The 17,422-nt window shown below is 43.8% G+C and overlaps 1 protein-coding gene across 2 annotated transcripts in view; it reads left to right on the forward strand.

Moving 5' to 3' along the window:
* The window catches only part of LOC115054255 (polypeptide N-acetylgalactosaminyltransferase 10-like), a 47,625-nt gene that overhangs the window by 3,265 nt on the left and 26,938 nt on the right, over nucleotides 1-17,422 (forward strand). For both annotated transcript variants that reach the window (XM_029519381.1, XM_029519382.1), the window contains exons 2-3: nucleotides 11,425-11,527; nucleotides 14,378-14,516. In XM_029519381.1, the coding sequence (XP_029375241.1) occupies nucleotides 11,425-11,527; nucleotides 14,378-14,516 (242 nt within the window). The remainder of the gene's footprint in view (nucleotides 1-11,424; nucleotides 11,528-14,377; nucleotides 14,517-17,422) is intronic.

Raw genomic sequence — 17,422 nt, forward strand, 5'->3', positions numbered from 1 at the left:
CTCTCTTCTCCCCACATAAGTCTTGTTTGAGACGTTTGTTGCAGATATTTTCTTCCCCTTGTTGGTTTCTGTCTGTTTCACTTGTAGAAGACGCAGTTTAAACCATCAGAATGAGATCAGAAACACTGAGCTGCAGTCTCCTTCCTGTCCTGCTGTGTTGGAAAAAACAGAATGGAAATTGATAAAAAGAAAAGATACAGATTGTTTTTACTTTATTTACCCAGACAGGAAGACGAGAAGCCTTTTCTCTAGTTGTTTCCTTGTTGGCGTTTATGACGACCAGACTTCTGTTTGTCCTGGAGCGTTTTTACTTATTTGTAATGAGCACAGATTACAGATCCAGAGTCAGCAGTTTGCTCCTCTGCATCAGATCACACCAATCACCGACACCGCGCACGCATCGAAAGGAAAAAGGAGCGAACCCATTGGTCCTCTGGTCATTATGGCTTATGGTTAGGTTTTGTTGCTAGGAAACATCAACCGGTTACGATGATGGCGGGGGGGAAATATAAAGCGACAAAAACCACGTCCAGTGGGCCGATAAAACACAGTAGAGCTGCGGTCGTGTAGCAGTTCTATTCAGACCATGTTGTTGTAACTATGACAGCACAAGATCAGCCAATGCTGAGAAAGTGCTTTCAGAAGCATCCTTCAGAGGATCTGGTCTATGACGGTGTGGTCCCACAGAGAAAGTGCAGACCGCCAAGGTCCGGCCAAAATGAGACTGGCCTGGTCAGAAGCTGTTCCCTTCGGTCCTGCAACTTTTTTTTAAAAACACGTTTTCCAGCTTTCAACACGTGCTGTTTCTAACAGGCAGCAGCTGAATAGTTCTGGAACCAGAGATCAGTTCAGACAAACCAGCACAGAAACAAGTGAAGTCAGAGCAGGGAAGTCAGCAGGTCAAAACCAAAGATGGGAAACCACAAACAGAACATCAGAACCAGAACCAGAACCAGAACAGGCAGCTCACTGCGGACAAGACAAAGACAGAAAACTGACCTGCTGCTGAGGAGAAGGTGAAGAACAATCCAGCAAAGACTGAGTGAGCTGCAGGTGCTTTTCTTCTGGCTTGATGAGTGACACACAGGTGAGCTGAGTTGGCTGATTGAAGGGGGCGTGGCCAGCAGGTAGGGTGGAGCCTTTTATCAGCGATCAAACTGGAAAATGGAAACATGCTCGTACGGAAGAGTCAGAATTCCAGCTCCTCTCCGTGTTGTTTAAAACCAAAATGGCCTCTCAGCAGCACACTGACAGTTCTTTGTGTTAAACCAATTGATTTGCTCCTCTTAACCATATTGAGAATTGATCGCTGTAGTGTAGTCTCTGCGGCCCAGTGGAGCGGAGCGGGGCTGTTCTAGACTGGGGGGGGGCATGTACATCATGGAGGATGCTGGGAGGAAGGCCAGGGGGAGCTGCTGAAAGCCACATCTGTCTTTTAGGAGGCCCCCGTGTTGAGCAGAGCCAAACTCGGCAGCAACAAGCATAGACGGGTCACTCATCTGTACTCTGAGTCCTGCCGACAGAGAGACCTTCACACACACAGAGAGAGAGAGGGGGGGGGGGGCTGCTGCCGGTCATGTGACTGTGGATCTGAAATGAAGACAAAGAGATGCTCCTCTTCTGAACGTGGTCTCCTTCAACATCAGCTCCAACCTCTTTCAGTTGGTTTGGTGACCACAAAGTTATCACACCCGCTACCTGTCATGACAAAAACGACGACAACAACAACGGATGACGGATGCTGTGAGGAAGTCACCTCGCTGTTTGTAATGACGCCCTCATTAAGTTGGATCTAATTAACCGTGACGGTCCCGAACGCAGCAGAGAAAACTGAAGTAGAATTAGTGAGGAAATGAATGAAATATTTAAAACCTTAGAATCATCACAGGAACTCGCTCAGGCAGGTGTGAAAATAAAGAAGGTGTTTAATGGTCCTTTTGATCTCTGAAACAGCTCAGAAGTGAAACCGTCATTCACACCTCAGCGGGCATTTTTCAAATTTTATTTTTTCTCTTTCAGTGAATCAAACCTAAACCTGAAACATGACCTGCTGATTCAAACACGTCCTTAAAGAGACAGCATCAGATCAGCAATCAGTCAGAAACTGTCCCACTTCGGGGGATTTATTATTATGATTAACAACATGACATCATTTTTAACTGTATCTATCTGTGAAGTGAAGCCAACAAAAGAGCCTGAAATCCGGATTGTATTGAAGTGTATGGGAAAATGTCCCTTTTTTTTTAATGAGTTTAGAGAAAAATAGATGGAGAAGCGGGGTGTGTGTTTGCGGTGTGGATCTCCTGTGATTATCACAACACAAAACGGTCAGACTTTATAGCACACTGAGCTAAAAATGCTATTTCTCTGCTTGGCACGTAAAATGGCTGCTTGTTCTCTCAGCTCTGCGTTTAGCTCGGACGGGAAAGGAGGCTGCTCTTTGCGCTGGTGGTACCAATACTGCGCAGCACTTAATGGCCACCATGCAGCATTTCTTCCATGTCACCCCCCCACCCCGGTTTCCTCTCCCTCCAACATGATAAGGAGCTCAGAGGGCTTTGGACCGGAGCCAGCGGAGGCTGTGATTGCAGCAGTTCCAACACAGCTGTAAACGAATACTCAGAATGCTCAGCAGTTGAGCAGACAGCCGGAGTCGTAGCTTGTGAGCTGGCAGTAGGTTGGAGAAGGATCCCTGTTTTGACTGTAACTGGAATAAAATCACTTCTGTTGACTCTGACAGAACAACAAAGTTAGACTGTAAAGTTCCATCATTCAGAACAACAAAAACTGTTTAATTTAGTACCTCAGTAAACTCCTGATGACTTGGTGATCTCAGTCTTCAGTACGAGATGTTAATTCTTGAAACAAAGGAAAAATAGACCGACTGGGTGGATTAGAGGGCGGAACTACGGACATCCATCTCTCGCTCGTCCCCAGTTCCACTTCACTTGGTTTAAAAAGAGGATGGCTGACGGCTACATTATAAATTGGAGGCTCACAGACCTGATTGTGACATCTTGGTTATGCGTCAACTTTATTGGGTGTAATTTGTGGTTTACGTTTTTGAAAATGATGAAGTATTTTAGAGTCTTTGCTGAATCGCATCGACAGTTTCAGGTTCAATAATCTCAGGAGAGCAAATCCCACCTTTCTCTTCAAATTAAAGAGAACTGCAGCTCGACTGCACCTGAAACAACTGAGAGAACCTCGACAGCAAAAAGCAAAACAAAAAACAAAAAGACACTGCAGCACTGAGTTTGATCACCGTTTCAGAGTGATTACAAAGAGAATTTTTTTTGTCATCCTCATTTCATGTACTTAACAGGCTTTACAAAAAAAAAACCAAAAAAAAAACATGGCCTCTTTTAGCAGCGGTGTGTGCAAATGTATTGAAGTGTTCAGCAGCAGTAATATGAGTCGAATTTGCGATATCTGCATGTTTCCCAGCTGCATCCGCCAACATTTATTAATATCCCTCAGCTGTTTAGGAGGCTCAGTCGGCTGTAGCCCGGTGATAGCAGGATTGCTTTGGGCTGGAGGTGTGGTTGTGTTCACTTGTGCAGTTTGCCCTACTTAGTTTGTGTTACTCAGGCCTTTTTCTCATTTGTGCACATACTGAGAGTGTATCTGTCCAGTTAGTGTGTACTTTCCTGTTCGTATTTCTACAATTTGTTAGTGTACCGTGTGTGTTCACGCAGATAACAGCAGATATAGAGCTACAGCTTCAGAGAGGGAGAGAGTTAAAAAAAATATATTCCCAGTTACACCTGAGCGTGTGATTGGCTTCCACTCTTCAGGTTCAAACATATTGGAACCAGTTTGCTTTTTGAGCCGCACAAAAGGCATCAGATCTGGTTCACAGTCGCGTTTCCAGTTGGTCCCAGGGGTGGATGAGTTTCTGTGCAGACCAGATAAATTCTCAAGAATATTCAGGGAAAAGGGGAAATTTCTCAGCTGTTACCGAAAAGTTGTAATTGCATCACACTGTATTCTCCGAATTGACCAGCTTCCCTCAAAGGACGTAAGGACATTTAAATTTCCAATCCCAAGGCCTTGGATGAAATAAAACGGGGCCATGCATGGGTCGTTGGCTCGTACATGGGCGGCGTTTTGTTGGAAGGGTGGGTTCTGATAAAACAGCAGCTGCACTTTGACAGCCTTGTAATTTTTCATTTCTCCTACAATTAAAAAAAAAACAAACAAAACAAACCAACACACAAATAAAAACAAGACTGCACTCTTTATCGCACAATCTTTTCATGTCCTTCTGTTCCCTTTTCATCTTTGACTTAATAGCTAAAATCAAAAAGGACTGGGAGCCCTCATCTGCTTGGCTCATGAAAACAGCAGGCGATCTTCACATTTTATACCATGTTCGTACCACAATCCATCAATATCAGAGCAGAGAGCCTGAAACTGCAGGAGGTGGAGGACTCGATGAGTCCTGGCTTTTCTCTGGTCCTCTGGCTGCTCGATCTGTCTCAGCAGGACTCTGGATAATGACTCCTTTTGGGAGATAATGGACTGTGCTGTGGCCTCCACTTCGAGGAAGCTTCAGAGCAACTCACCACGGGAGCTCTTGCCTGGAGGTCTTGCGCCTCGAGCCCTCTGTTTTTGAGCTTCAGTGCGACAATGCTGATGATGAAGAAGTTCCTCTGTGTTTGGTGGATGTCTTTGTAGAAAATATTTGAACTGCAACGTGTAAAAAAGATTGTGTCGGTCTTCGAGCTGTTTGTCGGGTTCTTCTGCCCCGAATAAGAATAAGTGACTGAACCTTGAACAGAAGTCCTTTAATCTGAATGAGATGGTTGTGACGGCAGATCTGTTTTACTGTACCGCCGTGGCCCGGTGAGGTTTTAGAAAAGATGCTGAGTTCGTTTTGAAAGAATCATCATTCAGATGATCACTAACAGCACAGTTAGTGATCACAGGGTGGCCGACACAAGCTGCTGCTTTCACGTGGGAATCGAATGCAGCTCTCCAGCGTCCCATTCCTGTGCTTTCTTGACCCGCCGTGCATTTCCCCTTCACTCCTGTCTCCATTGTTGCAACCACCGGATGTCGCCTAGCAACAGAACCTAATAACCTGCTGCACAGATGACGCACAGTCTCCTGATTTAAACGTTATTATTCTCAGTTGGGAATGGACTATTGTCGGACTTATTCATCTCTCCATCCTGCTCCATCACGCCAGCAGCACTGTGTTAAAGTGTCATAGTCTTTGAAGAGGGAAGGAGGGAGGGAGGGAACCAGGCCAGACTCACTTGTCTGTGAAGTGGCTGGAGGTGGTGGAGGGGGAGCAGAGGGTGAGGTAGAACGGGAAAGGTAATTGTGTCTCTGGGGGTCGAGGTAGATCCGCCTGTGATCTGACAGACCAGGAAAGGGAAGGAAAAAAAAAAAAAAAACACAGAAGAGGAGAAGTTCCCGTCGTCACTCTGAGCAGTTGTGGACTCTCTCTGCAGGAGGAGTGAAGTATTGACCCAAGATGGTCTGATTCATCCTCCTCACACAAGGAATGGGAAGCTCTGCTCTTATCAGATTCACTGCTCTGCTGCTAATACCAGCTTTTCCTCCACGCTAAACAAAAGCTTCTTCTTTGTCATCGTGCACAACAGATGTGAAAGCAGCTGAAAATCATTGGCTGCTCACGAGGGAATGCTCCAAATATGAAAGTAGCAACACTGAGCAAACGTGAAGGAGTGCAGAGATGGATCAGATCAATGAGGACGACAAACACAAATAACCAAATGAACCGGCTCCTTCAGGGATCAAGCTGAAGTCAGAGCTAAAATCTGCGGAAGTCGAGTTTCACACCAGCTTCTTACGTCAGGTGTATGTATGACTGTACATAGACTTCAAAAAACAAACAGCAGACGAACACATTTTACAAAATTTAATTCAATCAACTAGTATGAATAAAAAAAAAATTACACATCATGCATATTCAAAAGAATTGTAGAGTGGATTCAGACATTTCAGACAGATACTTCGTTGATATTTAATGCTTAGCCTGAACATGAATGGCATACGTTGGGCTCGGCATTGGGGATGCAGTGAAACAGCAGGACGGCCCGGGGCATTCTTGGGGCAATACAAAGCATTACCCCAGTGGTACTGATTCAGTGGAGGCCCACCTGGGTTATTTCAGACAGATGACACAGACGCACATAAAACCACAGCCAAGACTTGGATTTCTCTGCGTCATTGTTCATTCTGCTGCTAAAGAAATTTTTGAGGTCGCTGATATTTTGTTGTGATTTGGCTTTGAATTCTTCCCCTCAGAAGATTTCTTCTTTTTTGTTTTTCTTCAAAAATAAATCTCCTGAAGAATAAAACCCCAAAAGGTGACGCCTCAGAGGTTAGCATGGCATTTCCATTCACTGTAGTCTTTCCTTTCATTGTGATCTTCCTTTTCTCTCTCTCTCTCTCTCTCTCTCTCTCTCTCTCTCGCTCTCATTTTGTCATGCTTAGGACCTTTTCAAGTCTGGTTAGGTTCCATGTGTAAGACATTTTCTAAAAGCAGTGGCAGATGGTACAAGATGATTAGATGGTTTCAACAGTAAAAAGCAAAATGTAAAAAAAAAAAAAGTAAAAAGAAGGTTAAAAAAAGTGTAGCGGGGCAAAGAAACCCTTCCTCGAGTGCAGATGAGACTTGAGTGCCTTCCTTCCTTAGTATCTGTTTCTATGGCTGTCGACTGTGGACGTTATTTTTGGTGTGTAGCGTGGGGCTGTACCTGAAATGGTAAACTGGTGGTCGAGTAACAAACCCAGCCACTTTCCTCAGACCTGTTGTGTGCGTCCTTTGGAAGTCAGACATTATATCTCACCACCTTCCCTTCAGATTGAACCCCGAAACTCCAAAACAGCGAAGCGTCGAACAGACCGTCCTCTGGAACAAATGAAGAATAAATGAAGTTAGTGACCGCTCATCTCTTCTGCATCAGCTGGACCGGCGTTTTATCCAGCTGATGCAGCTGAGTGTGAAAGATATGTTGACGTCGTGGGTTTAATCCTAAAGCCAACTTGTTGTTTGTGCTCCGGTTTGTACACAAACACACACTCACATTTGCAAATCAATAAAAAAAAGCCTTCAAAGTGGAACTCATAATGTTTATTTCCACCCGGGAAGAGACACTTTGTAATCAGCAAACATTAGATGAATTGATGAATGGACCATTCAAAGGCGACATGAAACTTAATTAGTGATCACTCATGCAGGTGAAATTGGCCTCTTCCACACCTCTGCCTCTGTCTCTCTGAATGTTTTGCTCAATAAAATATGAATTTCCATTACAGCCTGTCACATATCGGACACAGCGCTTTGTAATTAATGATTGAACAGTTGATGGAGATAAAACACGGGCTGCGTGGCTGCTGGTGTAGTCCCTGCTATGCCCTATTAGCCGGTTCATGCTGCACCTTGAATATTGATTGAGCAGAAAAGAGTCTGGAGAAGAAATTTGTTCGCAGCAACAGGAAGCTCATCTGTCTGATGATGAGCGGCAGATCGCACAGCAGGGGAGCACCAAAATGATGTTTCTACTCCATTTTGTACACGGTGAATTCCACTCACACAGGCTTTTATGGGGGTGGAGATGTGTGTGATAACGCACCACACAGATTCACCCACCGATCTTTGAACCAAGGTTGAATTAGATGTTTTTCAAGCGTTGGAGTCGATCACATCAGGTCGGGCCAATCGATTGTTTTTGTAATCAGGCATTCTTTTGTTCGTTTCACTGAGTAGTCACATGGATTGTTCCATATTAAATATGGAAGAAAAGAGCAAAAGGACAAAATGAATGTTTACATTTACATTGAAGTCTGCAGTGAAAGCTGAAATGGTGACACACTTTTTCTTCTTTTCTGGCGTTCCTTGGCTTGGCTCCCTCTTATGTATGAAAGCACCACTGAAATGGGAAAAGTTGTGCGTCAGTATTTTGTGAAAAACAAGCAGAGCGTTTTGTTAATTTATTTGGATTAAATTATTGTGTCGGGTTCGGTTCCCGCCCGTGTGGGTTTCCTCCGGTACGCCGGTTACTGCCCACCGTCCAAAGAAATCATGTCCAGGTTAACGGGTGACTCTAAATTGTCCGTAGGTCTGAATGTGAGCGTGAGTGGTTGTTTGTCTTTGTGTGTTGGCCCAGGTGTGGCCCAGGCACAGGTAGAAGATGGATGGATGGAATTACTTAAGTTCTGCGTCAAACCTTCCTTTTTTAAAAAATGTTTTCGCGTGTTAATGTCTTGTATGAATTTGATGCCAAAACAAGCTGCCACCATGTCGAAGGCTTTTTATATTTTCTCATCACCCCAAACAAACATAAACTGGATTTTATGTGAAGGTTTACTTGCTGAATGTACATAAAAGTCAAATATTCACTTGTTAATAGTCTCTAAATGACCTAAATGACCAGTAAGACTGGACCGTCGTCTTTAGGTGACAACGTAAAAAAAAAAAAAATGGGTAGGGATGTTTGTCGACTCCAGTTTGGATGCTGCTGTAACCTGAACAGACGGGCTGCTCCTTTCAGCTGCGCAGCGACGTAACCCAGATTGACAGTAAATCCAAACGGAACCGAACAGAATCCGGTTTAACTAAAATGAAGTGAATGAAAATGAATGTGAGTCTTTGGGTGGAGGAGGGGAGGTAATGAGATGGAAGTTGCTGGGTTAATGTGGTGTCCAGTTCCATTTCCTGCATGTTAGTGTTGAATGATCCCGACAGCTTCTCTGGGAGTTTATTCCCTTGTGAGTGTGTGTGAGTTAGAAGGACGGGGAAAGGAGACATATTTTTATTTTTCTCGTATGTTATTCTGTAAAAAAAAAATACCACCTAAGCAGACTCATGCAAAAATGATCTCAGCGACCGAGACTGCAGAAGTTTTTTCCTCCTCCTTGTCTCGTTTAACAAGGTCTTGGTGGAGCAGAGAGGCCCGGCGGAACAACACGGTGACGTGTGCTGAAAATTTAATCAAAGGGAACGGGGTGGCACAGAGCAGCTTCCTTTTATTTGGAAACACACAGATGTAATCTCCTTGAATGTCAGGCTCAGGCATGACTGACGCTCGGAGAAGACGTGAAGCAGACAGAGGAGGAGAGGAGGAGGAATTAAACCGCCAGTGAACTGTAACACAACGCAGGCAAAGTTAAGAGAAAAAGGACGACGTTCTGTCTTTAACATCAAACTCGGCCATTTATTCCGACTTGCAGGACGGCGGTAACGCCATCAATCAGAGTAATTAGGTAATTGTTATTTTATGCCGATTTTCTGCATTCAAACGAGGTTAAAGGGTTGTGCAGTCAAAGTGTGCGTCCAATCATCTTGTTTTCTATGTACGACCTGCACACGAGCGCCATCATGCATCATTTCAACGCCAACAGAGCCTCCTTAGCCGTCCTCACATCTTGTTTTGTCTTAAAGCTACAACCTACTTTCTATCTCACGCCCATCACAGGGTGTAAAATACGTTGAATTGAAGTCTGTGGGAAAAAGACCCTTCATTTCACTTGGTTTATCACCATCGAAGTGTTAAATTATTACTCAAACAAAGACACTGAGTCCCAAAAGAAACAACTCAGCTGCGTCTTTTCATTCTGACTTTTGTCCTGGACTCCTGCCTCATTCCTTTTTGTGGATTTTTCATTTGTACAGTTCTATTTATACACACGGATTCATTCAGAGCATTTACAAACAGGCCGCTGACCTATTTATGTCACTATATGAATACATGAATTCATCTGTACATCTCTATCTGAAGCACTGAAGCCACAGTTTGATTGATGTACAACAGAATAGTATAAACATGTAACAGCATAGTTGTGTTATCGACTCACAGTGAACAGGAAGTACGTATGGAGTCTTGTTTTATTCAGGATCCAGCACCTCGGCTGATTGGCTCGGCTGTCTCTGAAATGTCAAGGAGTCTGGAAGTGAACGGCGAAATCAGAGCGCAGTTACTGTCTGCAGTTTACCTCTCACACTCACACACTCACACACTCACACGCACTCACACACACTCACACACTCACACACACTCACACACACACGCACACTCACACACTCACACTCTCACACTCTCACACTCACACACTCACACACACACACACACACACACACACACACTCACACTCTCACACTCACACACACACACACACTCACACACACTCACACTCACACACACTCACACACTCGCACACACTCACACACTCACACACTCACACTCTCACACTCACACACTCACACACACTCACACACTCACACACTCACACTCACACACTCACACACTCACACACACTCACACTCTCACACTCACACACACTCACACTCTCACACTCACACACTCACACACACTCACACACACACACACACACACACACTCACACACTCGCCACAGCGGTTTGTTTGACTGTACTGTGGTATCAGCTAACGACCTGGCTAATGGTATTCCTTGCAGTCAGACGTGTCGCTTGTATTAACAACGTTTTGCTAATTGCATCCTCCTGTGGAACCAATTAATTTAGCGTTGTGCCGTGATCCTATAATATCCGAAGTCACTAAAAGTCATTTCTGAAGCAGAGAGAATTTCGTAAATGGCTGATTATGCATTTTAATGCTGAGTGGAGAATAATAGCTTATGGTGATGAGTGTGTGTTTGTATATGTGTGTGTCTCCTAATGGCAGGGAAATTTAAGGTGGATTCTTAAAGAAGCCAGCAGTCAGCAGCGCCCTTTAGGAAGCAAAATAAAAGGCATATAAATATGAATAAACAAGAAACAAACACTGTTAATGAAAGAGTTGTAGTCTGTAAAAGGTTTTCTACCACTCAGCATGCCAGGGAATGCAGTTTTTGTGGAAATATGTCTTACCTGCAACATGAAAGCATAATCTTCTTTATCGTCATGACAACGGCACCCCGTTCTCTTGGAATAAACTCAATTTTCATTTATTTTCCAGATGTGATCCAACAAAAATGTTCCTTGGTGTATTTCCACGCACTCGGTGGGAGCGTCGTGAGAGTCAGACTTTAATGTTATGAAGGCACATAAATGCTTCTTGAAAGGAGCCATTCGTTTCTGTGGCATAATCGTCGTTAGCATGAATCTTTCTTTATTCACCAGGTTCGAGTATACAAACACAACCGTCGTTCCTCTCAACGTGAGTGCAGCTTCTTTTCTTCTACAAGCTCGTGTTGTCTCTTTCTGCAGAAGTAGCTGCTTGGAGCTAAAACTCCTGATAGGTAAACATATAGTAACGCTAAAATTACCCGAGAAATTCCAGGAAAACTTACAAACCTTCAGTCCTCGGGGCTTGTGCCGCCTCACAGAGGCAGTCGGAGATGGTTTAACAGGTAACACCACACAGCTGACCTAAAAACCGATTTCCTCCAACCTCCTAATCCGTTTGTCTCCTGTGTGCCGCCGCAGGAGCTGAACCCGATGAGGAAGGTCGCCCAGGTGGGACTGGACGGCGTGCGGCGGACAGACTGGCACGACTACGAAGCCATGAGGAGAGACGCCGCTCGCATCGGTAAGTCCAACCTCTCTCTGCTGATGCTGTTGTTCTGCTGAGAACATTCCTCTCTTTCAGAAGCAGTGTAAATCGATGCTGCGAGTAAAGTTCTGAGTTCATAATTAAACACAGTTAATCTTATACAATAAGCATCGATTCAGCCGGAGGCCTCCAGTGAGAAACACACCTCTCCCTTTTTACTGCAAAGCAACAGATTTAACTGGCCTTTATGTGTTATTAGGAGATACTTAAGTGGTGAATCAGCTGAATTTGTGAGCAAGTACCATGTGGACTGAGACTCTAAAAGGTCATGTAGTAGATTTTGTGGGGTACCAGGATATATAATTATAACTTTATGACTTCCCTTTCCATGAAAAAGAAAGTTCTGCCTCATAATTCACTTCTCTTTTTCCACTAATGGTACTTTGCTTCAGCTCAAACTCTCTTGGGGTGTGAAATATGGATTTTTTTTTATGAGTGTTTGTGTTAAATAAATCAGTTGAATTTAAATAAAAAAAAAAGATGAAACCAGACAAAGACAGATATCAGGTCTCCGTGGGCTGGAAGCATGAAGAGAGTCACACAGTTAATTTCCTTCCATACAGACAGCTGGATCACGTCTTCAGCCTGGAAAGTCTCCGGGCTGAATGATCCGCACCGTAGAACCCTTTGAGGCCAAAGCAATCCCATGACTCATTGCACGCTGTAAATTAAAGCTCAAGTCAAAACCAAAGACATTGTCAGAGACGCCAAAACCTGAATTAAAATGTGACGGTAACGTGGAGACTTCTGCTCACCGTTGGAAATGAATCCGACCCACCGAGTCTAACGTCAGCTAACAACGCTCTGGATGCTGTATAAACTACCACCTGACCTCCTCCTTTGCCTAAATGTTTAATGTTGAGTGTTTTTAGCGGACGAGAGCTGTACGAGTCCGATTTCTACACTTTCTGTGAATCGGGTGTCGCTGTGCTATTTTCTGAGGTCGTGTGTCGTTGCGGCCAGGTGATCCAGAAAGGGAAACATTTTGTTTGCTTCGATTAAGCGAATAAAACCGAAGAACAGAACAGAGTAAAAGTCCGGAGTGTTAAATATAAGAAAACAACACAGCGACTGCGGAACATCAGCAGAAGTGCAGCAGAAGGGTGAACATCGGACACCTCATTGGCTTTACGTCATAGAATTAGTTCTTCCAGTCTTTGACTTCCTTTGAGCGTTGCATCGTGGGACCATTGTGGCAGGCAGCTAAATCGAACGCTTAAATCCTGATGCCCAGACTTTATCTAGTTTTCTTTGTTCAATCACTCCTGAATTAAAGGACTTCCAGCAATAAAAGAAAAAGTTTGTTTTTAATGAGAGATTTTAGACGTCCTTTACACTTTAAGTCCTCTATCATGCCAGAAAAATATACCCTAGCCTTTCATTTCGTCCATTTTCAGTGAAGATTTGAATTAAAATCTCGTGTTCATGTGCATGAAAAAGGGAAAATGGAACCGACAGTTCAAAGCTTCATTTTCTACTTTTTATAGAGAAAAATGCGCCATAGTTAGTGATATAAACGAGCTGTAGATTTACTTCAACTGGAAAAATATTACCTTTAAAGCAATAAAAAGAAAAAAAAAATCCAAATGTGCAACCTGTCTAAAGTTTGAATGAAGTTTCCACATAAAGGGGCCAATTTATGGGTCTCCAGGAAGGTTAAGGATTCCCTTCAAAGAGTGGCGGATGATTAAAAAAAGCTCTCTGTGACTGAACTGTGCACAAACATTAGATCCATGGATGCCTCATTTTCAAAGAGACAAATCACCCCCCCAAAAAAGGCTTTTATTCTTTTTTTAAAAAAAATAACTATAGAAGTGAATCTCCAACATACTTCACAGAGTTCACATTCGCCCGAGGACTGCCAGAAGACGTAGTACGCAACAAGTTTATTACACGGGCAAAAAGTACAGCGTTAAGTAGAACAGTTTATCTCTGAAATGAAGCATTAAAGTGAGAAGTTATTTTCCGCAGTTATTACCTTCAGGAATATAGACAGACCATTTCTGCCTAATGGAACAAGGCAGCCTGCTTTAATTTGATACCCTGCTCTGACTATAGATCAGCCTGCATGCATGAGGCTGTGTGTGTTTGTGTGCAGTGCGTTGATGAGTGGCTAATGAAACATGCAGCCCTGTGTAATTTGTTGTGCTGCTGAAATGAGCTCAGATTTCATAAACTTTGTGTGTTTGTAAAAGCGTTGTTAGGAAGTGATTAGGTACATACTTGATACGTGATATATTATCGGTGTGAAATTGAAAATCTCAGCGTGAGGAATGAAAGAATGAAGCTAATTAAATGATAAAAGATGTATTACAAATATTTTGATACACAAATGATTGTCTGCTGTGATCTTTTTTCTGCTTCTCAGTCTTCTGTGATGCTGAACGGATTTCATTTGTATATTTTGATTCTCTTTTCAGTCAGTCAAACTAGTTCCTGGTGATATGTGTTATTAGAATAATTTTCTTTTTAAATTTCAATGTTCTCACACAGACTTATTTTATGTGAAAATTGAAAATGTTTGTAAAAAAAAAAAAAAATCACACTTATATATATTATATATAATATTATTTTGGCAATCTGAAAGTTGTCTTGGAGGGACAAAGTAGAACTGAAAGTTTCGGAATTAAAAATACAATCTTGTCCGTAGTAAAGGCAGATGTAACTTAATTCAGCCAATCAGAGGAGAGTCTCAGAGCCTCTCTTCTGATTGGCTCACCAACCAGATCTCTGAGTTTTCAGGAAGATGATTTTTGCTTCTTTATTTCTCCAGGTGTAAAACACGCTGAGGGAGTGTGTTGATTTTTGTGCGTTTGTTGGATGTAGGTAATGGCGAGCAGGGGAAGCCGTTCCCGCTGATGGAAACCGACCAGGTGGACCAGGCCTACAGGGAGAACGGGTTCAACATCTACGTCAGCAACCGGATCTCCCTGAACCGCTCCCTGCCGGACATCCGCCACGCAAAGTGAGTCCCGTGTATGCGTGTTGGTGCGTTGCGTGGTGCTGCCACCTGTCTTTCCTTTCTTTGTTTTTAATCATGTTCGTTTTCAGGAGCTGTCTGTGCAGACGACCTCTCTTTAGATCTCATTAAAACAACAGAGGAGCTGTTTGGAACCTTGTTTGATGAAATTGCGGATGTTTATTCGAGCCTCTGGTTTGGATGGAGTGAACCCGTCTCCATGGGAACAGCAGGTCACGGACAGGAAGTGTTTGTTCAGGATTATAACAGGAGTAAGCCCATCTTTATGAACTAAATCAGGATATATCTTTGATTTCCATGTCTCATAAATCACAGGAACAGGTATTCGAAACATCTGATCTTCTTGTAGTGACTGCAGCATTATTAATAATTTTTATGGCTCTGTTGACAGCAATTAGATGTTTTTTGGGGAATTGTCTTCTGGTTTAATAAAACAGGAAAAAGTTCTTTAGTTGCATCGAAGCAAAATCGAAATCTTTCCCTTTCCTTAAACCTTCACCAAACTGTTTTGGATTCCTAAACCAGAGTCGAGTCCTGCTGATTACGTTTCATAAGAAGTGCAACAGATTGTGACTTAGATAAACCAGATCCACTTTCTCAGACATAAATTTATCAGGAAACAGTGAAGGAAGAAAAAATACAACTTCAAATCTTCAAATCTTAAAAGTTTCTCTGGAAGAAAAGTGAAGCAGTGTTGGCCCCTGTGATCCCTCTCAATCTGAGAATGACACGGAGGAAAGACCTTTAATAACACCTTTTCTTTTTGCCTGACGAGAAGTTTCCTCCGACTCCTGACCCTCCCTCTTCTTTCATGTGGAAAGCAGCTTTTGAAGCTTCCCCTCAGCCGGTTCCCTCTGGAGGACCGGCTCTTTTTATCTGTGTTTAAAAGCGAGCCTCGTTTGACCTTGTGCATCTCTCGCCCTGACCCATCTGTGCTGTCAGGTACAGAGAATAAAACGTTCAGCCGCAGATATCTGGCTGCTGTTTTTAAAACTGCTTACGTAATGTGCTCCTACGCGCTCGTAACTCAGACAACAGAGCTGCTTTCTTCTCCTTCGCCTTCTGGGGCAAAGACGACATAAACCTGAAGTCAAGATTCAGGTCCGTCAGATCAATACAAGGACAGACGATTTGACTGTTTTCCTTCTAATTTGATTTTTTATGCAAGTGAGACTAAATCTTTTCAACAGAGAGCCTGAATATGTAAAGATTCAAGGCTTGTGCTGAAGAGTTATTCATTTTTTTTATTGTTGATGTGACAGAATAAAACCTTTTTCTTTTTTTTCATTTTGTGTATTCTGGGCTGGAATACAGCTCAGCTCACACCGCAAACAGAAAGAAAGAAGATGGTACCTTTAGAAAAGCACTGACCGATCTGAGTGTCCAAAAACAGCTGAATGAAAACGAATCGAAGCTTTACGTGTGTTTATCCATCCGTTATCTGGCAGCTGTGCTGCTTCTAACAATTCAAACAACTCCCACCAAAATGAGGCTTCCATGTGTGGATGAGGACAGATGGACAGCCACCACCTAAACACCAAGCGGACTCTCGATTCAACTCGGCTGTAATTCAATTATGAGCATGTAAATACGTTAAATGAATGAATGCTGTCGGAGCTGATGTTGCCCCCTCCTGGCTGCCAGATGCTCATCACTCACTCCCCTGTGTCCAATCAGATGGACACGCAGTCACCCTCCATGCAAAAGCCCCGCCATCCTCACTTCATCTGGCCTGTAGGCATCTTGCTGCCTCGAGCTGATTGGCATGTTGTCTGTGCCTCAGAGGCAGCCGGGCCCAGACCGGCGACATATTCGATTTCTGCACGCTGACAAGACTTAATTGAAGCACACGCACACACACACATCTCCCTCCCCCGTGGACGCGGACAGGCTTTGTTAAGATTCCCCAGCTGGCCGTCCATCGATCAGACGGTCTGTCTGTCTGCCTGCGTTCATATTTGAATGAAAAACACGAAGGCTGATGTCGAACACGGTCGCTGACACAGTTCGCTTCCTCTCCCTCCATCAGTGAGGGAGCACGACTCTTCCTGTGATTAGCTCCACTGCGGGGGTCCTGCCCCTTGCTGCGACGATCGTGCACGAGGCGGCGGCTGCGCCTCTCCATCAGCGCGTGGTGGCAGCTGATAACAGCTGTGCTTGTTGCAAGTCACAAAATGAATGCTGTCTCCGTTTCAGGAGGATCGAGTCGCTGGCACGACCACGCTGTCTGAAGGTCTTTACTTCGGAAAAGGTCACACCTACAAACAAACCCCTCCAGAGCACAATTCATTAATCGAAAGCTAATTATTATTCATTACAAATCAATTCAAAATATCTCCAGCGACAAATGACGACCGCAGAGTCGACAGCGAGCCGGTCCACCTTCAAACGGTCCACGGTAATAAGGTTAAGTACCTGTGATATATAGTAATACGTGAATAAGGCCGAGCCCGCAGCACCATCTCAGACATTAACAATCCTGATGGATGGAGGCACAAAGCTCGACAAGGACCACTTAGTCCTAAGTGTGTATCTGTAGCTCCAAGCCTGCTGGCACTGATAGTTGTGTACTGTTTATGTGTGTGTGTTTGTGTAGTATCTGCAACTATCGCTGCGCCCCAATTCAGGGACCACGTCCTCCAGAGACTCCATTTGAAGACCAATCGCATCACTCGACTCCCCCGTTTTAAAAGCCGTTTCCTGGCCCAGCGTCTCCCAGCATTCATTGCACGATGAAGATGCTGAGAAAGAGCCTGAGGATTCACTTTGTACTTTCTGTACTGTGCTGCTTTAAGATTTATTACAGGCTACGACTTCCAAACACCTGACTGCACACAGGTTGGTTGGGTGTGCCTGTCTGCTCGTAGGCTTCGGTCTGTGAAGCTCTTGCA

This window comes from Echeneis naucrates, chromosome 14 (genome assembly GCF_900963305.1).
Source record: "Echeneis naucrates chromosome 14, fEcheNa1.1, whole genome shotgun sequence".
Classification (NCBI taxonomy): Eukaryota; Metazoa; Chordata; class Actinopteri; order Carangiformes; family Echeneidae; genus Echeneis; species Echeneis naucrates.